The sequence below is a fragment of the Bactrocera dorsalis genome, chromosome 2 (assembly GCF_023373825.1).
Source record: "Bactrocera dorsalis isolate Fly_Bdor chromosome 2, ASM2337382v1, whole genome shotgun sequence".
In the NCBI taxonomy this organism is placed as follows: domain Eukaryota; kingdom Metazoa; phylum Arthropoda; class Insecta; order Diptera; family Tephritidae; genus Bactrocera; species Bactrocera dorsalis.
Window position 1 is genome coordinate 24231543 of NC_064304.1, and position 26452 is coordinate 24257994.

The 26452-nt window shown below is 37.0% G+C and overlaps 5 protein-coding genes across 6 annotated transcripts; 2 read left to right on the forward strand and 3 right to left on the reverse strand.

The window, feature by feature from the left end:
* Window positions 1–260: 260 nt before the first annotated feature.
* Window positions 261–1850, forward strand: LOC105231028 (ATP-dependent (S)-NAD(P)H-hydrate dehydratase). The gene has a single exon (XM_011212109.4). The coding sequence runs from the start codon at window positions 352–354 to the stop codon at window positions 1393–1395; it is 1044 nt and encodes a 347-aa protein (XP_011210411.2). The 5' UTR covers window positions 261–351; the 3' UTR covers window positions 1396–1850.
* Window positions 1851–2295: 445 nt separating this feature from the next.
* LOC105231030 (N-alpha-acetyltransferase 40) lies at window positions 2296–3150 on the forward strand. The gene is made up of 2 exons (XM_011212113.4): window positions 2296–2784; window positions 2843–3150. Exons 1-2 carry the CDS (start codon window positions 2426–2428, stop codon window positions 3075–3077), a joined length of 594 nt encoding a protein of 197 aa, XP_011210415.1. The 5' UTR covers window positions 2296–2425; the 3' UTR covers window positions 3078–3150.
* LOC105231029 (pterin-4-alpha-carbinolamine dehydratase) lies at window positions 3109–4395 on the reverse strand. Of its 2 annotated transcripts, none has more exons than XM_019992024.3 (3): window positions 4174–4395; window positions 3986–4076; window positions 3109–3496 (listed from the first exon to the last, which is right to left on the reverse strand). In XM_019992024.3, exons 1-3 carry the CDS (start codon window positions 4317–4319, stop codon window positions 3197–3199), a joined length of 537 nt encoding a protein of 178 aa, XP_019847583.2. In that variant the 5' UTR covers window positions 4320–4395; the 3' UTR covers window positions 3109–3196. The 2 variants fall into 2 exon arrangements, with proteins under 2 accessions (XP_019847583.2, XP_019847582.2); XM_019992023.3 differs by having other exon boundaries at window positions 3986–4079.
* Window positions 4396–4536: 141 nt separating this feature from the next.
* On the reverse strand, window positions 4537–5457 carry LOC109579885 (uncharacterized). Its single transcript, XM_019992025.3, has 2 exons — window positions 5052–5457; window positions 4537–4983 (listed from the first exon to the last, which is right to left on the reverse strand). The coding sequence occupies exons 1-2, from the start codon at window positions 5104–5106 to the stop codon at window positions 4601–4603; spliced, it is 438 nt and encodes a 145-aa protein (XP_019847584.1). The 5' UTR covers window positions 5107–5457; the 3' UTR covers window positions 4537–4600.
* A 1666-nt stretch (window positions 5458–7123) lies between these two features.
* On the reverse strand, window positions 7124–19922 carry LOC105231031 (uncharacterized). The gene is made up of 3 exons (XM_049447942.1): window positions 19197–19922; window positions 8191–8454; window positions 7124–8127 (listed from the first exon to the last, which is right to left on the reverse strand). The coding sequence occupies exons 1-3, from the start codon at window positions 19206–19208 to the stop codon at window positions 7366–7368; spliced, it is 1038 nt and encodes a 345-aa protein (XP_049303899.1). The 5' UTR covers window positions 19209–19922; the 3' UTR covers window positions 7124–7365.
* Window positions 19923–26452: the final 6530 nt, after the last annotated feature.

Genomic DNA, 26452 nt, shown 5'->3' on the forward strand with positions numbered 1-26452 from the left:
TCAAGAATTTCTTAAATAACCTGTATAAAAATTCAACTTAATGAATTTTTTTTTCTAATTTCATTAATATTGTTAGTTTGTATTAGCGTTTGTTTTTAATAAATTAAATAGTATTCAAATTTTTACTTTGTATATGACACAGGAAAATGTAAAACTTGTTTACGGCATGAGAAAAGTGTTCACCCCAATTCGACACATGGAGAAATGTTACCGGTTGGCACACAACCTAAAAAAAGAGATTACGGCAACTCGAACTAATTTAACCTGCAACAGCTGATTCTCTTTGTTGTTGAGAATTCCAGAAATGGAAAAGAATTATCAAAAGCAAAACAAACATAAAACAGAAATATAATGAACCTGTCAAAGCAATTTGTCAATGTGAAGAGGCTCAATTATTATTTGTTTACCGCTTCGCAGCAAAAGATTATTGGTAATTGGCTCGGTGCCAATTTGCAACAGAATTGTGCCTATTCTAGTAAAATGTCAAAGTTTATCGAAGTACCAGTGCAAGCAGAAAAGTTGCTAAAATTAATCCGTTCCACGGTAGTTCCTAAAGTAAATGTAAGCGATGGCAAGGGTAATCGCCGTCACAAAGGTCAAGCTGGACGAATTGGAGTAATTGGTGGATCCCTAGAGTATACCGGGGCTCCATATTTTTCAGCCATTAGTGCTATGCGTGTAGGTGCTGATTTGGCCCATGTATTTTGTCAACGCGATGCTGCTGTTGTTATTAAATCCTATAGCCCTGAATTAATCGTACATCCTTTATTGGATGCGGATGATGCTGTAGAACAAATTTTACCATGGTTAGAGCGATTACACGTATTAATCATTGGTCCAGGACTAGGAAGAGATCCGAAGATACAGAAGACTGCTGTTTGTCTTATTGAACTTTGCAAACAATTGAATAAGCCTTTAGTTATTGATGCCGATGGCCTCTTCATACTCAATGGAAATATTGATTTGCTAAATGGATTAAGCAATGTCATATTGACGCCAAACGTTATAGAATTCCAGCGTTTATTTAGTACCGATGTCGAAGTAATAAAAGAGCGAATGGCACAACTAGGTGATGGCGTAATTGTACTTGAAAAAGGTGCACAGGATAAAATTTTTATACCAAGTACCTCAGAAATTTACACACTACCATCGGGAGGTTCTGGTCGTCGTTGTGGTGGACAAGGTGACTTGCTATGCGGTTCGATTGCTACCTTTTTCCATTGGGCTTTAGAGACTAATCAGGCAAATGCGGCCTTTATAGCAACGTTTGCGGCAAGCTATTTGGTGAAGCAATGCAATGCGGCTGGATTTCAGAAATGGGGTCGCAGTATGGTGGCGAGCGATATGTTAAACGAAATTCATTCGGTGTTTCGCAACATTTATGAAGAGCCTTAATTTGTTTTGTGCTAATGAATATTTATTCACATAAACGACCACGAAGAAGTTTATGTAAATGGTTACCGAAAACACTTGTTGATTGCATTTTTAAGTTTTCTTCTTTCTCTCTCAACTTATTAAAGTTCGTAGTTTTATAGAAATCAATATTCACTCAGCGATATATCTATTTAGGAAGTTAAGATTTAAAATATATAAACTGATTTTATTGTATGAATTAAGCATTTGAAAATGAATAAAATTACCGATGTAATAAAGCAAACTAATTGAGAACACATACGTATAAACCGTTCCCAAAAAAATCGGTCTTCGAAAACGGAACGAGCCGGATTTTTATTCGGCCAAGGAACATAAAATTTAAAATATATACTCTGATATTGTTGAATATTTTAATAAATATATATGTATACATAATCCAGAATTAATAAATTGCAAATGTAACAAAGCAAACTAAATGAGAATACTCATAAACCATTTCCCAGACAATTGGGGAGGATAATATAACCGGGGCGGACCTTGATTTTTATGTGGCCATGGACTGTCCATTCGGCGGTTTTTTTCTTAATTACTTGAGGTATGTTTTCTGCCGACAGAACAACAACGGATTACAAAAATGTCAAATATTCCCGATGTATTAAAGAAGTTTATTCTGGAAATGTGTTTTATGCTTCGTAATAATTGTATTCATGGAAAAATTTTAATTCTAAACAATTTTCAAGTAAAATCTTACAATAAACATTAACATAACATAATACATTATCGTACATCGTTCAAAATAACATGAATTAACAAAAAATTAAACTTATTTAGTTTTACGAGATTTTGGTAAATAATCTGCTTCACGATCTCTAAACAAATTTTATTTGGCTGGCAACCCTACGTTTTCTTTGTTTTTTCCCGCTTAAGCAAAGCAAAACAAATTTTTACAAATTACACATGTGAACGAACACAGGAGCTTCAATTTTACACATCTGTCGCCAGTATTCATTTTAATTTCACAAATTCTACCTGTCTAGAGTAAAATTCCAAAATGACGAACACAACTAATCAACAAAGAAATGTAGAAAATGCCGGCAAAGCTAAAAACCCGTTGGAGGCTGTGGAAAATGCCTCTCAATTTACGGCAAAAAATGGAGCAGAATACAAACTTTATTGTCGCACAAAAGGTGATATGGATGCAAAAACATTGAAATGGGCTTTTAAGTTGGCGGAGCGTAATGTGAGTCCTTTTTATAAGGCTTTAAAAATGGGCTGGCAACCAAAGGTAAAGCAAAATGATTTGAACAAAAAATGGGCACGCTATTTAGTGGCGACAGACAAAAGCGGGCAACCCGTTGCTTATACCATGTTTCGTTTTGATATGGATTATGGAAACAGTGTGCTCTACTGGTGAGTAATAAAGCTGTTATTGAATTTATAAATGTATTGTATCTCTCTATTGTTATAGCTATGAAATGCAGATTGAAGCAGAATCTCAACGTCAAGGACTTGGTAAGTTCATGATGAACTTACTGGAACAGTGCGCCCAACATTGGCACATGGATAAAGTTGTGCTCACAGTATTAAAAAATAATACCAATGCCATAGCTTTCTTTAAAACAATCGGCTACAGCTTGGATGAGACATCGCCTGACATATTAGAAAAGGCGGAATATGAGATATTAAGCAAGATATTAGCATAAGTTTACCTAGAATGACAAAATAAGACACATATTTGCTAAATTTTAAATACAACATTTATTTTCCAACTTTAAATATTTAACAATATCAAGAAACTACCACACATAATTGCAACGATACCTTAGAGTAGGCGTTTGGCTTGTTCTTCCATGTACTTAGCTACCCGAATATCTTTTGCACTGAGACCGCCAACATCGTGAGTAGACAAAGTTACTTGTACTTTATTGTATACATTAAACCACTCGGGATGATGATTCAACTTTTCGGCCAGCAAGGCTACACCGGACATAAAACTGAAAGCAGCATTGAAATCACTGAACAAATATTCCTTGTATATGGCATCGCGGTTATCTACTAATGACCAGCCAGCAGCCAGAAGTGGTTGAAGTAGTTCAGATCTTTCCTGCTCGGTGAGTTTTGCCTGAAGTTAGATATTTAAAAAAATAGATTTTAATCATTTATTCATGCTTCTACACACAATTACACACAAAAAGAATATCAGTATGAAATTAGGTACTTAGTGAGAAATTATTCCAAACCAGTTTACACAAAAAATATTTTACACTTACATACATACATATATAAGGTAAATTGGCTCATAATTCTGCCTTACCGATAGTCATAGAAAAATAATTAGTTATATTAAAGACCTTGAAAATCATGCACACCTACTTTCACTTGTTACCACTTTATTTAATCTCGTATTGATCTCGGAATTGACCTCACGATAAGAGAAAACTTCTACGAACTTAGTATGCGTGGTGATTTAAATTTTGAAAATGCTTAGAGGAAATCCATTATCATTGCTTTGCATTTAATTTACAATTTCAACGAGTGTTTTTATATCTATATAAAATCACCACCCCTTAACACTTTTTTACATCCATAAAGGACTGTTTGATATACTAACCATTTTTTTCTTCGCTGGGGTTTTCTGCGCAATCACCGTAGAATATCGCCTCTCACTTTCAAATGTGTTTACTCGTACTGCTCTTTGCAGACTACTACAAAGTATTTCATTGGATTTGTTTAAAACTCGATTTAGTTATATATATGTACATATAACATTTAATCACCACAAGCTATATAAACACATACCTACAAATTAAGCGTTGTTGGCGGCTCTGATAGGGCCAATACACCGCTAAAGTATGTAGTCGCTGCAATTCATTTGTTTGTAATTGTGATATACGGAAAAATCTTGTTGGCTGAATTTGTGCACAAAATTTGCTTATGCTGTACATTATTTTTTATTTTTATGATAAATTATTAAATAAACACTTTGTAGACAATCTATTTGCCGGTCAGCTGTTTTGAGGAGTTGCCATTGTTAAGGTTAAATACTAATACAGTTGCTCTTCAACTGTAGTTGCAAAATTTTTGTGGTCGAATTATAACAAAACTTTAAATAAATATCCAATTAATTTCAAGTTTATCTACTTATATGTTATGCAGGTATATATTTGTATGAAGTAATGTAAACGGTTGTATAATGATAAGTATATTGAATAGAAAATAAGTTAAATTATTTATGACCTGCATCTTCTTCGTTTTCGCCACCATTACCATAGTAATCATAGTCCAATGGTAAGCCATTTGGGCCATTATGTCTTGGATGTTCAGTTGTGGTGCTAAGCGTTTTTTTGGCTGGTTCCTCTATAACTTTTGAACTAGTTGTTGTGGTTCGCAGTGGCATAGATGGGCTAACCACAACTGTTGTTTCCTCAAATTTGGGCACGTTGCTCAGTATAGTTGTTTCCCCAGTTTTCAAGTCAACCCCTACATTCTCCTGTTGCTCCGTTGTGGCTGCGCTGCTGTTGACATTTGCCTCAGTTGTTGCGATGCGCCAACGTTTGCTGTAACGGCTGCGCACAAATGGCTTAGAAGTTCCATCAGCAATGGAACACTCTATTATTACAAAGAAATATAGCATATAATTAGTTTCATATAATATAATTGGAGGATGCGTTGTCTACCAATAGTAAGTAGGTTTATTAGTATCAGTACTCCGAGCAATACGACAGACTTCATTTTCTGCAGAATTTCACCGTGACAAAACTAAGTTCCGACGCGTTGGTTCTACTTTTATACCTACGGACTTTTTATTAAACATCCCAACATTTCTGCTTTGATCTGCTTTTGGAAAGGCATCTGGTTTCGATTTATTCGCTCTTGAAACTGCAAGTCTTATCTCTTTGGAAAAGCGAAAGTGTGAAGCATTATTTTGGATATACAGACACAGTCATGTGTGCGGTTTATTGTGCATTCTTCTGTTTCGTTTGATAATACGGTCTTTGGGGATTCGAAAGGTGAGTGACCCTCACTTTGATTCAATGTAGGAAATTTATATTGTACATTAAGCAAAAATATATAGATACGTATACGGATTCAATAATATATGGACGATAAATTTAAAAGGTTTGGTTTTAAGACGTTTCTAACTTGACGGAAGGGATCCGGTTTTTATCAGACAAAGATTGTCCACGCGGTACCATTCCTCAAAATATTAAAGTGGGAATATTTTCAGACGCTACAACGACAACAATATCCACTTCTCTTTGGGTAGTTTCACTGTATTTGGGCTATACTATTAGGGTAGTTCCAGCCGTAGCGTCGTAGAGATCTAATTCCTTTTCACCATACAAAATTTAAAAATTCTGTTCGTCGAAATCAGATTGTACTTTATCGGTCTGAGAATACATAGAACTAATAAATATGTACAAGTAAGTATATCTTTGATGATTTTTGAAAAGACTTGATGAACCTGGATTTACTTCGTTTTATTGCTTGAATATTAACTTCAGTAATACTATATGGTCAAAGCCTGCAAGGAGAGTTGATGGAGAAGTACACTGTCGGAAACTTTTCATCAGCTCTAGTCTTCCCAGCGGATATAGCTGCCATAAAGGTAGCAGTTCGGAGCACAGTCTCCATTCCGATAGTGACTGTGAAAGAATGTCTAGACTCTCTATCTCTAACGTCGAGTTATTTTATGATTTGACTGGCTTGGCTGCCTGGCATTAATGGTATTGCAGGAAACTGCAAGGCTGATGAGCTTGCTAAATAGGTACTTCAGTCTCAATAACTGCGGAAGGAAAATGGGTGGGAGCTCCGATGGCTCCTTGTGTTACACTACTGGACTGTTGGGACTCAGATCAGTTCAGCAAGTGTTGGTTAATTGCCAGTAGCTGTGCAGTCGCATGGTCCTTCTGGTCTGGGGTAAACCGTTTGGAAGAAGATGAGATAGAATCATCTTAACATTTTCTCCTCGAATCTTCCGCTTTTGTCAGATCAAGGCAAAGAAAAAGACAGATCTCATACTTCTAGGTATCCAGGTGAAATAGCTGAAATAGAAATAAAATACCTAAGAAGATTTAGGATTTTAGGTCCAGGTCGTGTTTACCAATAGATAGCTGATATCCAACTACCGTAGTTTTTCGTATAGCTGTACAAAGGCCTGTACATAACAGTCTAAGTCGAGCCCACGGCTTGCTGACGGATTAACTATCCAACCTTACCTCTCTAAGTCTATGAGTCGAATCCATATATGTACAGATGTAAGTTAGATCTCACCTTCAAAATAGACATGTGTACAATTTCACGGCTGTCCGACAATTTGACCGTAAGTCTTGACAAAAACTGAAAGAAAATGAGATTTTGGTAAATCATAACCTTAAAAACTTAAGGCGGATACCAGAAATGGCTTGTTGAATGTTATCCGGGCTTAAAACGCCGAAGACGCTGAATCCCGTTGACGTTCAAAGAGAGTCCTTCGAACGAAAACATCAAAGATGGACTAAATGATTTTGGATGATCCCAAAAACAGGTTGACTGAGATAGCTGACACCCCAAAAAAAAAAACAAAAACGTTTTGGTCATATCGTCCATTATAATTCGGATATACGCCGCGCGAAATCGCAATGAATAGTGTGTCTTTTCAGTGAAAACGATGATCTGATCCCCAGTGGGGTATTCTTGTTCTCAGACCTTATGAGTGTGATCACCGGAAAGAAGCGAAAGAGACTGAGTACAAATAAAACGCTGAAAATATTTATGACAAATTAATGTTTTAATGACTACAATATATCCAATATAATATTGATGTACGAAAATAAGAATTAAATGCAAAAATACAAAATTTTCTTACTAAAAATTTCGTTAACAATAAATTAAATTAATTCGAGTATTTATTAACCAATAATAACTTATAAGAATTTTCCTAATTGTTTAAAATGCGATTAGTGAACTTTAAGCCTTAAGTAAAGCGGAATCATTTCTTCACATTCCATGTTAGGATTTCTGCGGCTTGCCGCCTGATGGTATTGGTGGGGGCGGCACGTCCGGCACAGCGCTGTTCTTGCTCTTCGACGCATTCTTTATGCTGTCAAAGTCGACAGTTGGTGGCGGCGTCTGTGGTGGATCTGCCGGCTGTGGTTCCGGCTCACTCGCTGCTGCTTCCTCGGGCTGAGTTGGTGTTGGATACTGCGGTGGTGGTGGTGGCGGGGTGACTGCTGGTCCAATGGATGCAGCTGTTGGTGGTTGTGGAAATGGTGGTTTAGGCACACCACCAAGAGCAAAATGTTGATGCTGACTGGGGAAATATTGATATGGCGGTAGATATTGTTCACGATAACCAGTGATGGGATCATAGATGACCGGATACTGATTGAAAGCATATGGCGGAAGTGCTACCGGATTCTGGGGATTACGATTTGGGTATTGCTGCAGCGGTATAAGCGATGGTGGCAAGCCATATTCGTTCAAAGGTATGGGCAATTTCTCGTTAGGCATCTGCTTGGGTGGATTCGGTTCGAATGGCGGCATAAAAGTGGGACTTTTCGGTGGCGGTGGCTGAGTTGGTGGCTGCACTGGTTGTTGCTCTTCGGTTGGTGGTGTTGCTGTGGGCGCTGCATCTTCTACTGGCGAACCATCTTGTGGCGGCGGCTGTTGCGCAGCCTCACTGGGTGTGGGCAGCAGCTGTGGTCCACTGTTTGGTGGCGGCTGAGGCATAAACTGCGGTGGGAAGCGTTGTTGTGGTATTGGATAAGGATACTGCAAATATACGGACTTATAGTACATATTTTTATGAAAAATTAAAAAATATATAGCACATACCTGTGGACTTGGTGGCAAACCCGGCACGATAGGTTGTCCGAAACGCACCACCGGTGGCGAGTAATAACCATACGGATTATATGGCCCGAAGGGATAGTGCGCCACACCGCTCTCGTGTATTGTCGGCTGTATGACGGGATAGGCGCGGCTGGAAGTCAGATTATCGTCGGTTGTAATGAGTGCATTGTAGACTTTTGGCGTGCGCCGCAAAGCTGCGCCACAGCTGGAGTAACAGTTGCTGGCTATTACCAGCGCGATTAGTAACTGCAAGACACATGTAAAGTTTCAAATAAATTTATTAGTTCTTTTCTGAATTTAATGATTTATATATGGTCTAAACTATGAAAACAATTAGCATTCAAGTATGTGTGTATATGTGCCCCCTTTTTTCATGAGTTAATAGAGTTCTATTGGTGTAGAGTAAGCAATTATGTAGACGCTTTAAGTGAGTCAGCCGCCGATACCGCATACAGGCTCTTGACAGTTGCAGATATGCAAATGAGCTTTATCTAACCGGTTTGCACTTGACTACGCCATTGAAATGCGCTCGCTTCATGTTGTGCGACTACAAAGAGGGGTTGAACGCTTTGGTAATAAATCAAATCTAGAGCAACACCCAAGTTCAATAAAATGGACAACAAACGCTGATACTGCTGACAATAGCGGCTGCGCGGTGCAATATGAACGCTACGCTTCTGAAACCGAACTTGTTTCGAGTACTTGACTGTCTCTAAGTGAGTTGTAAGTTCACGTTTCGAACGCGGTTAATTGCCAGTTAATGCTTCGGTCTTAGATTTGCCTATGAAATCTTCTCAGAGTAGATGCTTATTGTCGCAATCTTTATAATATGGAAACGTAAAACATTCTAGTCATCAGGGAATCAGTTCCAAAGTTGCCATTATTGTAAGCCTGTATCAGCTGTCGAAAGATACCGATTTTACCGAAGAAGTCGGCTCAGCTCAGAAGATTGTTGGAGGCTATTTCGTCGAACCATACTTATTTTGCGCTTGATTCTATTGCAGCCTCCTCGACATCGCATATAAGGTTTTATTGAGCATACTTTGTGAAAGACTGAAGCGCATTTCCAAAAAACTGATTGGATCTTATCAATGGGCTTCAGACTTGAAAAATAGTTAGACTACGCTGGCTAGGTCATGTCGTCCGAATGGATAAAAACACTCCAGCTCGGACAGTAATTGACGCAGTACCCGTCAGAGGAATCAGAGGAAGAGAAAGACCTCCACTCCGTTGTAAAAACCAGGTGAAAAAGGACCTGGCTTTGTTGGGATCTCAATTGCCGACAAACAGCGAAAATGAGGCTTTCCCCTTGAAGGATATGTAGTATTAGTACGGCATGAACTCGTAATCGTTTTGTCTACCAAATAGTCATGACCGACTTGACATTGACATGACATTGAAAAGCCTAGACAACCGCTGGCCACAGACAATGACAGCAAAAAAAAAACATTCGGGGATTCACAAAGAGTTCTTTGATTCGAAACGGAACTCACACTTCTAAAGAAAATCAGTCCAATTAAAATGAGTACGGAAGCCAGGGAGTGAATCACAATCGATGTTAGTACTGTTAGTTCGCATTCAATCATTGAGGATTGTTTTGCATATATCTTTTTCAAATGTGTAACCTGTATGACAATAGAACTAACTGAGACACAGTGTAGAGAGTTAGTTGTCTTATCTAATTAAATAAAGTGCAAATATTTTCTCTCAGTGTCCGTTCGGCTGTCTACTCCCTCAGTAATTTTGCGATTCAGTACATGCGAAGGCAAAACAAATCTTTTTTATGTCGAAGCTGCCTACATTTTATTTCATATAATGACAGTAATGACAGTTCGGTTGCCTTTAGTTAGCGACTCAACATTATAATACCGTAATTTATGCTACACGCCTGATACGCCTCTCTTCGTCAATAAGTCTTTCTCCGTGTAAATTACGTTTTGTTTATCTTTCCGCATTATTTATGTGCTTGTTTAGTGCAGTAATTGTAATTAAAACTCAAATACATATCATAAGCTATGTGTAAAGATACATTTATAGGTAAACACAATTAACACACTTCTAATAGACCGTTATAATGTGATCTACTTACTTAAAGCGTGATTAAATGATATAATCGTAGAATAAAAAAAAAGTTTTCAAGTGCATGCTGCATAGAGATATAGTTTCCACATACATAATTACTTATTGTAAATTCTGATTTGGGAAATTCTAGTGGAAAGGTGTAATGTACGCCAGCATTTAGATATTTATACCCTGAACGACATAAATTAAGTTTGCCAGGTGAAAAACGTCAGCGACCCTTTAAAGTATATACACTAGGGTGTTTTTTTTAACTATTAATTTTTTTCAATCCCGTCACGAAATTTCCTTGGAAATACTTTATAAAATATTCCCTGAAAATTTTAGCCCTTAATATTAACCTTAAGAACTGAACCAAGGCATGTAAAAATTTTCCATAGAAAATACACTATAATCGTGTTTTTTTATCTTTAAATTCCTCTACAGATCAGAGGTATTTTATGGCATCGCTTTGATTTTAGACGCATATTTCTCAGAATTGTTCACTCTACAAAAGTGCCCAGTGCAACAAAGTCGTAACTTACACCAGCGAAGTAGTACGGGGTTTTAAACCTCATTTTTCCCTGAAACTCGCATTTTTTTGTATCTATCTCGTAAATGACAAGAGCTACAGAAAAAATGTTTATGACAAATTGTAGAAATTTTTATTTACTACAAAAAAGTTCAAAGGTCAAAATCGCTATCATTAATACTTCTCGAGATATTCAGCTTTTTAAGTAAGGCTGTATGGAATTTCATAGCTTTTTTATTACATACCTTCTACGTATAAAGGTTGACAAAATTATCTCTACTTGATTCACCCGTTATTTACGAACAATTGGCTAAAGTTTTGAGATAGTGGCCTGAAATTTCACATATGTTTTTTTCTCCACAAAAAGCTGCTCATTTTTCGAAAAAGTTTATATTAGACAACTACAGCATACAAACTAACCAGCGGTTTTTACCAAGAGAAAAATTTTGAACAACGACTTAGCTTGAATTTCAAGTGTTTTCTATCGTTGAAAATGTTTTAGAAGGGTTTTGGGGGGCTCGACCCCCTTTATTGACGAAAACATCGAAAAAGTTAAAGAAACAGTGCCTGAAAATCGTTATGTAAGAGACAACAGATACTTAGCAGAAGTTCTTCACATAATTTTTTTTTGGTATGAAGCGTGGTAATGCTAGGCTCGTTCTGAAAGATTTCAATCATTTCCAAAGACAATTGTCGAGCAGCGGTCACAAAAGAGATGTTTGACAACATAACTTAGGACCTTACATTCATACGACGCATCATTACTGTTGAAAAGACGTGGGTTTATAAATATGAAGTCCAAACTGTCCAACAATTTAGCGAATCGCTCTGCAAATATGAGCGTAAACAGGAAAATTCACGTCAAGTCAGTTAAAAATCAAGATAATTTTCAACGTTTCCTTGGATTACCGTGATGTGGTTCACCATGACTTGGGTCGTTTTGAGGCGTATATGTGACACAATTCGTCCTAAGTTACCCGATTTGTAGGCAGAAATTCCAAGGATTTTCACCACGTCAATGGGCGTGGTATTCCAGCATGATTGTAACTGACTTCTTGACCAAACGTGAAGGGAGATTCATCGCTCAGCTACTGCTTTTGCCAAATCCGTTTCAGGGATAGTGCAATGAGTCCAGTGAAGTCATTAAAAGTCATTCGTTAAAGGTACTGAAGGCCATCCGAGCCGCGGCCTACAACAAGTGTATGGAAAATTAAGCGTTGGCTAGCTGGTATGTGTCAAAAGCCGGTAATAAAGTTTAGGCTCTATTTTGAAGACGATAATAAAAATTTGTACTAAATACGCAAAAATGTTGCATTTTTTTGTTAATCCGGGTAAAATTTGATCAGATGCTGTTGTACCATTCAAAACTGTAGAATCTACTAATTAAGATTTAGAACAAACCTTCAACTCATTTGAAAAATATAAATAAAAAGTAATGGAGTCACACAATGCAAAATAATATACAACCTACAACGAATTTAGACATTAACTGAAAAATTTCCGCCATTTATTGCAAGTTTATGTAGCTTAGAACCAAATCACAATTGAGGTTATGTCGAATTCGGTTCATAGCTGTGCATAATTGTGTAAGAACAAACATAAAAACTTAAATAAATAGCAGAAAATGACGCAAAAGTTGGCTTTACAACACAATTAAAATATAATATGCCTCTTCTGGGGAAATTATGAGACATCTAATTGCTTTAAAGCGGAAAGGTCGCCTTTAGTGGGTAACTAGGGCAGTTGACTGTGAGATGGTAAAAGTAGCAAATCGGCTGAGTCACTAGCGTGTTCTAAGTAAGTATGAATATATCTAAGCGCATGTGTGAGAAAAGGTTCTGCTTTAATTTTACTACACATTTCATAGTTTACTAGCTTTTCATAGCTGACATATCATATGACATTTAACAATGGGCTTTCTTAATTGCGGCTAAGCAAAACAAAGCTGTCAACCACAAATTTACATTTATACTCTATTATACTATTATACTATACTAACTATATTCATGACATGGATATGTGCGTGATTTTTTTTATTTAGAAGAGCAGTATCACCAAGTAAAAGTGTTCGTATTTGCCACGCTGTTGCATGCCTTACTCATGTCTTGCAAAGCTTTTTACGAGAAACGGAAGTTGGAGTCATGCTCTTGTTTCTATGTATGTAGCGGTATGTAAGTGCATATGTGGGATTTTCCACTTTTCCATGCATACTTTTATTTATGAAAGCCAAGAAGTGTTATTGCGCTTGCTTCGCTTTGAAAATTGGCCTAAGAGTGGCTTGGAAACGAGACGAGTAGGTGTCCATTCGGGCCGGTTAAGCCCAGAGGAATAGTACAAAGTGTGTACATCTGTGTGCGAAAATCCGTGTATGCCTTCATTCGTCTATTTAGCTGCTGATTTGTTATATTCTCTTGATTAGCTGTCAGCTGCTGGGTTACTTTTTCGTTTTGATTAATGATGTGTCACAAATCCTATTCAAATATTCAAATTACTAATTTCTCATTTAAGCATATTCTACTTATACTTTTTTTCTGTTGGTTTGTATTATATTTGACATTATTAAAATGCTTCTAAAATTATTATTTGTATCACAAAGTTTTTATCGATCACTGCTTGAAGTTATTTCTGCAGCTTGAATGTCACTTTTCTTTGTATCACAATTAATCGATCGATTTCATTGATCAACTATTTGATTGTCATCTTGATGGCTTTTGCTCTTAGTTGGGTTTTGCCTTGGCAATGACGACAAACCTTTGCCTCCGCGATTTGCCACTCAGGTAGCGCCGTTTTGGTTGTTTGTCGCTGTTTAATTGCACGTTTTTCCATTCAACAATTGTTTTCAACCAAAGTTATCTTATCCAAATATGACTTTTCAAAAATTAAGTAGAAAATGGTATTTTTATTTTTCTTCTTATTCATAAATAGACCGGAACTGGTACCAAGTGCCAACCAAAGAAACAGTTGCTATTTGCTGTAAGATCCCAAAAGAAACGTTGGAGACCCTTTAAAGTATATTTGAAAGTGATCAGCATGACGAGCTGATTCGACTTAGGCATGTTCATTAGAGTGGGTCGATTTACAGACCCAAATCGGAATATTCACATATGCGGGAAATAACAACTTTACCAATGATATCGATGTCATCGTCGTGTCGATATCGATTCGCTAAAAGTTTAATGACTCGTGAAAGCAACAGACGTGTCGGTAGATTTTAGAAAACAGAAAAGGAAAAGTAACGGATAATGATTCGATTTCATTTTTTGTAAGGGATGTTGCACAGTGGAATCAAAGGTGATGCCAGCTTTATATGATGACTTTTCTCTGCCGATGATGTATGATGGTTCGATGGATAGTCGATTTGGCGCCGCTCACAGCAACTCGGACTGACGTATGGAACGACTTGGTGAAATTTACGTTGAGATCTTAAATTGAAATCGTACAAAATACAGCTTGTGCAAAAACTGTAGCCACTTGACCCTCCAAGCGACATCGCTTCGCTATCAGACGTTTTCAAACGAGAGTTTGTTCAGCGATGAGGCCAATTTCTGGCTCAATGGGTATATAAACAAGCAGAATTGTTGCATTTGGGACGAAGAGACGAACCTGAAGAGCTTCAAGAGCTGGAAGTGGATCACCATGTTCATATCATTGGTATACACCAGAAGCCAAGTCGGAACAGCGGACTTTACTTGACAGATATGCTACGGTGAAGGATTGAAGAAGATATGCACTTATCGGACCATATACGTACCAACACGGGAACATTCATTAACAGATTTTTTATTGTTAGAACTATCTAACGAAATAATATCACTATTGTGTTTTTGTTCATAAATTTCCGGCCACTTATGGCACAGAATTTGCGCGTGTAGATTCATGATAATAGGACTTCACGCTTGAAATTTCATATCAGCACAATAAATGGGATTAAAATTCCTACCACCATTATATACGAACTCCAATAGTTAAGCGGCGTTGTTGGGTCTTGTTTTGTGATTGGCTTTGCTTGGTATTCAAATATGCACAACTCAAAAGTGAATTACATACATATGTACACCTATTGGGCGCGATAAAATTCCATACAAAAATTCAATTACCATTATCACAATTAAACCAAATACAAAGCGAATTAAACTACCGTATTGTATTTCAAATGGCTTTGTTACTTCTTGGAAATTAATTGTCAATTATGTTATTAGCTCGCGCTGTTGTTGTTGCTCCCTTAGAATCAAGGCATTTTCTAGCAACTTCCGCATTGAAATGCGGAAACTGGCGGGTGTGAACGTCGCTAATGTAAGTTGTTGTTGTTGGTTTTACTTTATCAATTCAGCAGCCAAATCGAGCTGATTATCAGTGTGAATCAAGATTACAGCAAAAGCAAGTTAATCGCTATAAAAATAGATTTGCTACTTGTCTCACGAAATTCCAGCTAATCTTACAACAGACCGTGAATTTGATTTTTCCGAACATTTTTTAAGAATTTTACTGTTTGTTGTTGCTAAATAATAATATTGTTACAAATCTTATTGCTTTGGCACGGTTGTCAACATTACATTAGCATGCTCTGCATAATATATATATATATTTAGTATATACATGATTAAATTTATATATTTGTATGTACATACATGCAAAGTACATATGTATGTATGTTAACGGAACTTGCAAGTCACTCTTGTATTTTACCACAACATTTTAGATTGCATGTAGCATATGCAAATTTTTTTCTCAAACCCTCCCATGTGTGACATTGTGGCGTGGCATGCGGCTTGGGGCTTGGGGCTTGTAGTGTCTGTGAACGTTTGCTCTGAATCGCTTTGAAAATATACCAGTATATTTCTGTATATTTCAGCATATTTGTGTATAATTGTATAATATGTCTGTGTTTCAGTGTGTGTCTGTCAGCAAAGCTTTGAATATTTTGTTTCTTATTCAGCTTAGCGCTTAACCCCAGGCGTCCTGAAGCTCAAGGCCAAATGCTTCGTTCTTTGTTCTCTAATAGACTTTGAAATTTTGTTATATAAAACGATTGAGTTTGAAAGCAAATCCATGCCGTTTTAGTTACTATGCAGTTATTGATTGGTCAGTATGTGGGTATGTTGTCACTGATAAGAAGCTGGTTAGTGGTTACCGTTATTTTTTTAGCAAATGTAAGTAATTTATGAAATATTACAAAGTAATACTGATATTATTACTTAACTACTATACAAAAAACATTATTTTGCTAACACTCAAGTTGTGCGAAAAACCGTTAGCATTGGAACAAGTTTGCTGCTTAAGTCTTCTGGTTTATAAACTCAAAACAGAGAATCGGTTAAATTATTTAAGACATATTCTTATAAAAGCGTATAGCTGTAAATTGCTTAAGTTGAGAGAAAATCACATTAAAACATGAAAAAAGTTATACCCTTCACAGGTGCATTACTTGTACCAACTATATGCATAACTAACATTTGGCTCATACTACACTGCTTATATAAGGAAATTCTCCACTGGTTCGTAACTCCATTTCTGCAAACTACCATTTCTTCCCTACTTTTCCCCCGCCATAAATATTTGTAACGGTTCATTTTCTGAATTCGTTTTGACTTTCCTTACACGCTTAACCTCTTGCCAGCGAATAGACGAAATAGAAAAACAACAACAAAATTTGACACACTCCTACCCAAAGTATTAACAAATACAAATGCTCCACTTATGCACATGTATGTGTGTGTGTATAGACATATACGCTACATACAAGCATGCCGTTGCAGCATACTCCAGCGCATGCCCACTTATCCGAATTTTTCTCTAGTGCGCTTAAGCAATGTATCGATTTTTACTACTTTGCTCTTGCTCTGCGCATGCGCGCCTACCGGCCATATGCGCTATTTGCATGTACTTGACCTCCGCTACATACATACATACATATATCGAGTGGGCGCTAAGTGTGCTGACTGACTATCTAGCTGGCTTGAGTTGTGCGCAGACAAGCTGTCTGCCCCACTAATTGACTAACGGACTGCTTGAGTGAGCGACTGACTGACAGAAATGTTAGAAAAGTGAAAGTGTAACAAAAAGTCAAAGGAGCGGCCGCAATTACAGATGAAACGGTATGCTCTTAGATGCTTTTGTTATTGGTTGTTGTGTTTTTTGTCTTATAATTTCGACCATATCTGAATCAATGTGTTGCAATCGTTCAAATGGCTAAGTGCATAGGGACCAAGTTTATATGAATATTGATATGTAGTGTTAAGGAAATGGTTTAAATTTCTTTGGAATATTGGAAAGTTTGCTTCTAATGAAAGTTTTGTGATGAAAATATTAAAAAAGTGAAGAATTTTGTGCTGGAAATCCGTTAGACTAGTGTTAAAGAAATGGTAAGACAAGAGCTCGACATCTCTCGCAAGTCCGTTCGAATGATTTTGGTGGATATTTTTAGGGTATGAAACGCTTGTCTCGATAAAGCTGAATTATTTATTAAAAAGCGTACCGAAAACAGGTCTGTTGGACATGCTTGATCGTGCGAATTCGGATCCTATATTCGTAGAGTGCCGATGAGGCATGTGCTTATGAGTCTGGCATGCGAACAATCAGTCAATCGAAGAGATAAAACAAAATTCAATGAAGGAGCTGAAAGCCATCCCAAAAAGTGCTTATGAAAAGCGTTTCGAAAACTGGGAAATTTTTTGGCATAAATATATTACATCTGGTGTGGACTACTTTGAAGGGATCAAAAAAATAATTAAATATTTTGCGTTTTACTACCAACCGGGTGTTTTTTTTATAAGTTACTGCAATAATCGGCAATTCATTTCGATACATTTTAGATCCCATTGCTCCTTTAGCTGATTTCCAGGAGGTCCTTCATAAAAGATGTCTGGCGGTGAGAAAGACTTTTATCTCTTTTATACTATATTAAATCCAAAAATCGCGTAATATTATTATATAGGGTGATCCAAGTAGAGGTACTTTTTTCAATAGTCTGTTCTGTTATTTTTGTTCAGTATTATTTGGCGTTTCATCATGGAAATACTTACGAATGAACAACGTTTACAAATCGTTCAACTTTATTACGAAAATTCAACTTAAGGTCAATATAATCGTCCCACTGCGCGTAATATTCGCAACACGTTCTCCCATCTTGAGACCCAGCATTCATTATTGAATGATATTCCAGAGAACTGAAGTTGCTCGACCTTCCCAAGCGACATCGCTTCGCTCTATGGGCTCTTGTAAAGTTTCAAGGAGTTCCGACGTTTTCGAGCTAAATTTTATTCAGCGTTGAGGCCCATTTCTGACTCAATGGGTATATAAACAAGCAAAGTTGGCGCATTGGGAACGAAGAGCAACCTGGAGAGACTCAAGGGTTGTCATTTCATCCAGAAAAAACAACAGTCGCTGTCAATGGCGACTGCTATAGCGCCCTGAAGCTCGTGATTTCGGCGACATTTCCCATATATCGCATCAATCAATGGAGTTACTGAGAGAAGACTTCATGGATCAGATAATTTCACGTTTTGACTTGGAGTTTTTCTTGTAAAGTCTATCCAGACAATCTCATTTCGATTCTGGTAGGCTTTAGAGCAAAACATCACGTGTGTCATTCGCCACGGCCAATATTTGAAAGAGATACTCTTCAAAAACTAAATCCCAAAAAAAAATTTCGAATGATAACAAACAAAAATTTCAAAAATTATGAGCTGACGAAGTGGGGGTCTCTAAAAATTTCCACGTGACCATGCCCATGATTTCAACCCTCCTAGTTATCTGAAACCAAAAAGATAAAAAGATTATTAATCTAGAATAATGTCGCAATGGTCGGAACTACGGAGAAGTGGGAAAAACAATTTTTCACAAAATGGCGATTGCCTAAAAAAAATGTTTTTGGATCACTTTTTCTGAATCTTTCGAGTTTTTTAAAAATAATAAAAATAAAAATTTGAGGATGGAGCTAGTTCCAACCATAGATGAGCCTACAAAGAAGACTCTATAAAAATTTCAATTAAATCGGTCCAGTAGAACCTGAGAAATCGTGGGCATCGTTCCGAAAAAGTCAGTTTTGAGAAAAACGCGTTTAAAGTTTCGCGTTCCAGGCGAACCAGTTTGAATGCCGGGTCAGCAAACTACATATATCTCCGAAAGTAATTTGAAAGAGATACTGTTCAAAAAATAAATCCCAAAGACTATTTTTTCCAATGATAACAAACATTCCGCATTAAATTTGAAGTTTCTGTATTTTTTCTTTAAAGAAGTAGGGAACCTCGAAATGGATTACCCTTTATATGTACTTTCCGACGTTTCTTTCTGGGTGTTACAAACATCGTACCAATCTTCATACACCCTTTTAAGTGTATAAATATTTCTCAAACACGCACAACTCTGCAAACACCCAAAACTTTTCAATAACACTCACCTTCGCATCCATATTGCAGCACTCCGATCGCTTCAGTTTAGTGGGCTGTTGTTGCTTTCGATTTCGTCAACTTCAGCGTACTTCAGCTGTCACTCACTTCTTTCTTTTCTTATTTGTTTGTGAATTATTTGTTTACTTATTTAATTCGTGCAATTTATAAGTTATCGTGTCACTTGCTCAAGTTCCCTGCGCCACTTAACGTTTTATGAATTTAAAAATGTGTTTTCAATTTCAACACGATTTTCGGCAAGGTCTTTCCACACACTCACGTTCACTTTCAAAGGATGTGCGCTGCGCATGCGCTGTGCTGTCCTCAAGTCCGCGTGTCACGTTTCCAAAATATGTGAGTTTATGAATAATTAAACGCCACACCAGCGCTCAAGGAGTCGAGTATGCAAATTTTTTTTTGTATTTTTACAGAACACGTGCATCTAGATGTGGCGCAACCAGCGTGAGAAAACGCACGCTGCAAGTTGCGAAATTGTCAATAAATTGAATTTTTATTTGTCGCTTTGCTCGTGAGCTGCGTTCTTGTACGTGATTTGCAGAATGTTTCACTTCACTTGTGTAAACTTGAACCGAGTCTCAACAATTAGTTCACTTGGTAAAAAGCGCCTTCAAATTTATAATTGCATTACTGTTAGTGCGGTTGAAAAATATTCCCGTTTCGGCTGCTGTCGCCGTCAAACCAAAAGCGCACACGTTTCGCGTCGAATTGAACCGCTCAGCGAGAGCAGCGAACCTTTTATACCTTTTCAGCGTTTTCAAGCGGCAGCAGCCACGACGACTTGGCCAGCGGCAGCTATGACAACAGCAACAGCAACGACAACAACAACATTAACAAATATGACTTTGATTTTGTCTCGTACGCTGTTAGAAAACTGTATTGTTGTAGTTGTGGCTGCTGCAGCTGCTGCTCCCGCTAAGGCGGCGTTGGCGTAGCGGCTGCGTCAAGTCGTGTCTTGATCTTGCTGCAGCAATTAAAGCTGCTCATGAGCGTTAACCGGCATAAAGTTGGTTAACGGCCTGACAAGCGCATTTGACAGCGGCGGCCAATGTCGGTGGAACTTTTCTAAACGAGCGTTTTGCTGTGCTCTCAAGCGCGCTGCAAGCTGGCTGGCTGGCTGCTGTTGCAGTTGTTGGCACAAAGAGATTCTTGTGCTTGCTGTGCGTAATTGCCCCAAAGTTAAATACAATTTTTTTTACAGCGACTTTGTTTACTTTTTTAATTTTATTCATATTTTTCTTGTGCCTAATAACTGTTAAATGTTGCAAACTGCGAGCTTTTGGGTCAGCGTGAAAATGCCTTATTTGTTTAAGCTTAAAAATATTGTTATTTTGAATTGATATTGAAAATTAGATGCAATCAAATTGATTTAGCGCTAGTATTGTTGATTAAATCTGTATTAAGAACTTTAATATTAATGGTCGGAGTATTTTTTTTATCTTTTTGTGCAAAAGTGGTATTGATTGTCCACTTTATTTGGTACTTGAGATTGAAAGGTGACTGACGAGCGTTCTAAATAGACAATATTTCATGCACCGTAGCAACACGTTTCAATAATTTACAAAATATTTTTTATAAAGATTACTGAAATGATTCATGTCATATCTCTTCGCTAGGACTGTAATCTATCAATTACAAGCGTGGCTCAAGAAAGGCTCTGCTTTTGATATGGATATATAAACACTTTCCCGAATTTTGTATAATTAATGAGCATAGCTTTGGTAGTATACAATTTATTTTCTTTGTACTCAAAAAAGTGCTTACGAGTCCTTACTTTTTTCTCACACTCAATTTTATGTTTTGAGTAATTATTTGGTATCTCTCTTCAGCAAGTCGTTTTCAAATATCGCAAAATATAGGAACGTTTCTATACCTGATCTGTGAAGGTAAATTTTTATAGAAAAGCAAATGTCTCCTACGAGGACAGCCAACAATAGCAGGCCATAAAAAGTTTTATTCCATTAAGGACATAATAATAGAGTCTGTTAAGGGGTTACATGAGTTTACAGGTTTCCAAAAATAAAATTTTTAATAGTCTTATTACAACACCTCCAGAATATTGTCCAGTTAGGCTAAGTGCGCCGTCTTTAAACGCGTTTTTCTCGAAACTGTGTTTTGAGGTCGGTTGGCTAGATTTATCGAGAACTACGCCATCTTTAATTTTTTAAATTTTTTGTAAAAATGTCTGTCCAATTTTCAGTTTTTTCTTCGATCTATTCTTAAGTTAAGGGTTTTGACTAAAGCACGTATTTTTTCCTCTTTAGATGATCCTGTAAGGAGTTTTCCTGCCTACGCGGGCGCATCTTTTTTTCGAGAGGTCACCGGAAATGGTGTCGCAATGGCATGTAACTTCTTAAACAAATAATTAATTTTGGCGGGAGTAAACTCCAAGGATCTTAACATCTCTCCTTATAGGTCTACCAAACTAAGCTAGCATGTTATGAGCGGAAGTACTAGGCACAGGGAAGACCTGTGAAGTTCTAATGAATAACTATGGGGGGATGGAGAAATCAACCGTATACGCAGATAGCCAGATGGTACTGCTGTCAACAAAGATTAATTCCTGAGTAGCGAGGGCTTTAAGCTCATTGTAAGGTCAACTCCACTTGTCCATAATACAATATGTGTTCCCGGTCACACGAACCTTTTGGCAACGAAAAAGCACACGAGCTTTAATATGCCTACAATGACTATATTAAGGTTCTAGTTACTCAAACTTGTTTAAAATCTAAAAATTTTTAAAAAATAATTCAGAACAGATGGATATCCATAACCAAATGAAAGATAACGAAGCATAGACGGGCTAAGAATGACAGGACATAGTCGAGCAGTAGGCTTTTGGAGAACATGCGCTAAAAAGGGGTCTGCATATAACAACTTTTGCTGAAAATGCACACAAGCAGCAATATTGAAACAGGTTGCCACTTTATCTGTGATTGCCCAGCTTTATCACAAACCAGTTACAGAACACTTACAGTGATTCAGTGTTATCAAAAACAGAAGCCTACGAGTGGTACAAAGCATAGAAGGAATAGAAAAAATAGTTGAAGTCATGCCTCGTTCTGGATGACGTACGACCACTTCAATTGAGAAAAAAATTAAAAAAGGGAAGGATATGGTTCTTAAAAAATGCTAGGCAAGTGTTGATCAATCAACCACCGTATTTGAAAGTATTGGAAAGGTGAGATTTTAAGCTTCATTTAACTAAAAAATGATGAATAAGGAAGAAATTCCCGTTATTTTGAAATGTTTGCATAAAAAAGGGAAGAATGCCACGCAAGCCACCAATGAGATTTGTGTAGTTTACGAGAACGATGCTGTAAGTCAGTTCGTGTAGCACAAAAATGGTTCGCTCGCTTCCGTTCTGGAAATTTCGATGTGAAAGATCAACCTCGTTCTGGTCCACCTATCGTTGAAAAAGTCCATGCAATTATAGAAATGATTGACCAGAGCCGTCACATAAGCAGCCATGACATCGCTAAGAAATTTAGCATTCATCATCAAACGGTTTTAAAAAATTAAAAACAGGCTCGTTACAAAAAGAAGCTCGATGTTTGGGTTTCACATGAAGTGTCTGTCGAAAATATAATTGTGAAACTAACAACGATTCTTCGCTGAAACGAAATGAAATCAAAGTATTTCTGAAGCGAATGGTAACGGGAGACAAAAAGTAGGTCAAATACGACAAAAATATCCGAAAAATCATGGTCCAAGCGTGGTGAAGCTCAACAAATGGTCGCAAAGCCAGAATTGACGCCTCGATAGATTATGCTGAGTGTTTAGTGGGATTGGAAAGGAGTCATCCAATATTAACTGTTTTAGCCTTTTGGAACGATTGATTCCATATTTTACGGTCAAAAACTGATGATATTTAAGCAAGTAATGTAATCGAAAAAAACGGCCAGAACTGATCAACTGAAAGGACTTCGTCTTCCATCAGGAAAACGCTAGACCATACACATCTTTAATGACTCGGCAAAAACTGGGAGAGCTTGACTAGGAAGTTTTGATGCATCTACCATATAGCCCTGACCTTGCACCATCGGACTACTATTTGCTTTGGTCAATGCAGAACTTATTTAATGGAGTAAAGTTGGTTTAAAGAGAAGATTGTGAAAATTACTTCTCGCAGTTTTCGCCGAGAAACCAGACAATATACTGATGGAATAATGTCTTTAGCGAAAAAATGGCAAAAAGTGATCGGACAAAATGGTATGTATTTGGTTCATTAAAGTTTATTAAAAATAAAAAAAAAAACTAAGTTGAAGTTTGATTAGAAATACGAAAAGACTTTTTCGACTACCCAATATTAACTATTTTTTGTGCAATATTTTTATATGTAAGCATTTTTTAAATAAATATTCTTCTATCGAATTTCATTTTCTTTAATTTATTTTTTGTTGTAACTCATTCATCATGCCGTAAGTACTCGCATTGGCAAGATATGTGTGAGAAAACTCAATGTGTGGCAATGTGAAAGCGATCTTTCAACAATCAAAGCCTTAAGAATAAGTAAGCCAATTAGAAATGCTCTTGAAATGAATATTGTCTACGTGCTGTGGCAGCGCAATGACAATCGGCGGCAGCACTTTTCGAAAATGACGCGCCAGAATACGGCGGAGAAATGCATTAAGGTAGGAAAAAGCGACTTGAAATTATGTGTAGATATGTATGTACATATGTAGCTGACAAAAGCAATTTGAAATCAAGCAATGAATGTGAAATTTTCGCTTATTAATAATTAATAGAACTGAATGAAGAAAAGCTTTAATGAATATGAAAGATATGTCGCTATGCACTAGTATCACATTTGATATACATATAAAAATGTGTTGTTGTTTTTCATCAAATGCTCTCAGTGGCTTGGTGTTATTGATTTGCCATTATTATTTTTCGAAAATGATTTATATTGCTTATTTATTGCTAAAATTTTATAAATTTATTTTGATTTGGCTTTCAAGAGCTTTATTAATATCATTACAGTTGTTGTTGTTGCTGTTGGCGTTGCCGTTGTTTGTTTGTCATTTACTTTGACCCAATTTCTATTTCTTGTCGGCAGCGTGTACCTATAGCTTTTTTCTGTGTATATGTATAGGTGTGTGTGTGCAGCAAAACGACACTGACAGTGGTTGCAGCATTGTCAGTCAAACCAAACAGCCAAATGAACAGACAAACTGCAGGCACGCTTCAACAAGTGGGCGTGTGGACAGTGGAGGGGCATGCCAATTGCTGCAAAGCAGTCCATAAAGCGCAACAATAAAAGAGTAGCAATAGTTGCAAATTTGCGGGAGTTGCGCGGGCGAGAGGCGGCAGCGAGCCGGTCATTGCATTCACTTGGCAATTTCGCGTGAATATGCTATGTGAATATATGCCAAAATGGCCAAATGCACCGTTTGTTTGTTGGATTGCGTTTGCCACTTGGTCCACATGTCAAGCCATCAGTCAAACAGTCATACGGTATCATATGGGGCATGCATCACCACGCGAATCACACAGCCAGCAAATTTTGCAATATTTATTTTACTTGAAATTATGAGCTGCAAATTTGGAAAATTTTGCACCGAAGCTTTAATACCCTTCACAGGTGCATTGCTTATAGCATAAAGGGGTATAAAAATATCTTTAACTTGATTTTGATCTGTCTGATTGTATGGTAGCTATATGCTATAATGGATCGATTGGAACTATTTCTTTGGATGTTATAGTGATGCCTTGGATAATAATTTATGACGAATTATGCGAAGTTATCTTGCCAAATAAAAAAGTTGTTCATACACGGACTGTAATTTGAACAGTTTACATGGCAGCTATATGCTATAGTGGTCCGATCTAAACAATTTATACGGAGATTGTACCGTTGTTTTGGAAAATAATTCATGCTAAATTTCATGAAGATATCTTGCCAAATAAAAAAGTTGTCCATACAAGAACTTTATTTTGATTGTTGAATTTGTATGGCAGCTATATGTTATAGTGGTCGGATTTGAACAATTTATACGGAGATTGTAGCATTGTCTTAGAGAATAATCCGTGCTTAATATCGTCGAGATATCTTGTCAAATAAAAAAGTTTCCCATATAACAACTTGATTTTAATCGATCAATTTGTATGACAGCTTTATCCCATAGTAGTCCGACAAACTTAATATACCCTGTTCAGGGTATAAATATAGATTCTAACTTGTAAACCAAAAAAACAAAAATTATATCACAACTTTCTCCCCTCAAAAATTTGTTTGCTGAAATTTCCATTTGATCATTTTTCGCTGTGCATTGCAATTGCACTTTCGCATGCTATTGTCTTACCAAAAGCACATTTTTGTATGTATTTATGGTTGTGTGTGTGCCGTCTGCACAACGCAAATGCTGGCGTTTGAACTGCATATCCGCCGCTGCGATCGCTTTTGATCGACTAACCGCTATAATGCGCTGCGGGCGACACTGTTTTTATGGTGTTTTTGTTTTGTATTTTATTGTTGTTGTTTCGGCGCGCGATTATCGCTTTTGTAGCTATTTAGTTGGCGCAATGATCGCTTTTCAATGGGCATTAGGATATTAAATGCTTCCGCTCAGCGTCTGCTGAAGCGAACGACCGCCCGCCCACTCGCTTGCCTGCGGGCTGTGGTCTTTCAGCTGCGCTTGGTTCCTTTGTTTACAACTCCCTTACGGTAGTAAGTGCAGTTGTGTGCAAAACTTTTGCATTCTGTTTTAAGAACTGAGTTTTTTCTTTAAAAAAATAGGGAACCTCGAAATGGATCACCGTATAATTATCCCTTCTTGATACTTTTTCCTTTATGTTTCATGCCCGAAACCAGTAGAACCAAATCCTGAAATCAAACATTGTATATCTAACGGCGTACCGAAAGTAAGTAAAGTGAGTTAAGCCTTTTCAGGCATGAAATTACAATTGAGCCTCATTTAGGTGGGAGGATTCCATAAAAACCCTTGCAAACACTTTGGCATTCAGCGCTATATTCAGCCATAATTCTCTTAAGCTAAGTAAATGTTAAAAGGGTTAGTCTACTTTAAGATTGTACAAATTCTTTAACTTTTTGAAGCAAATGAGTTTTTAAGTGCTTTTGAACAAAGTTTATTTATTTTTATAAATTTTGACGCACGTCAATTATCAAAGTTGTCTGAAAGAAAGCTAAGTGAAAACATCTCGTTTCTCCTCGAAAGTCTAGCTTTCAGTAAATTAGCTAACTGGAATCGATTGTAGCCTCAAAATTTTTCGTGAATCAACAAGAGTC

Excerpts from the sequence above, each read along its gene's own strand:
- LOC105231028 (XM_011212109.4), top strand. The coding sequence starts at position 352 with ATGAACCTGTCAAAGCAATTTGTCAATGTGAAGAGGCTCAATTATTAT.
- LOC105231030 (XM_011212113.4), top strand. The coding sequence starts at position 2,426 with ATGACGAACACAACTAATCAACAAAGAAATGTAGAAAATGCCGGCAAA. Across the intron at positions 2,785-2,842 it reads GGAAACAGTGTGCTCTACTG|CTATGAAATGCAGATTGAAG; the intron begins GTGAGTAATAAA and ends CTATTGTTATAG.
- LOC105231029 (XM_019992023.3), bottom strand. The coding sequence starts at position 4,319 with ATGTACAGCATAAGCAAATTTTGTGCACAAATTCAGCCAACAAGATTT. Across the intron at positions 4,080-4,173 it reads CAACAACGCTTAATTTGTAG|TAGTCTGCAAAGAGCAGTAC; the intron begins GTATGTGTTTAT and ends AATACTTTGTAG. Across the intron at positions 3,497-3,985 it reads CCCCAGCGAAGAAAAAAATG|GCAAAACTCACCGAGCAGGA; the intron begins GTTAGTATATCA and ends ATCTAACTTCAG.
- LOC109579885 (XM_019992025.3), bottom strand. The coding sequence starts at position 5,106 with ATGAAGTCTGTCGTATTGCTCGGAGTACTGATACTAATAAACCTACTT. Across the intron at positions 4,984-5,051 it reads AATAAACCTACTTACTATTG|AGTGTTCCATTGCTGATGGA; the intron begins GTAGACAACGCA and ends TTGTAATAATAG.
- LOC105231031 (XM_049447942.1), bottom strand. Across the intron at positions 8,128-8,190 it reads GTTTGCCACCAAGTCCACAG|TATCCTTATCCAATACCACA; the intron begins GTATGTGCTATA and ends GTATATTTGCAG.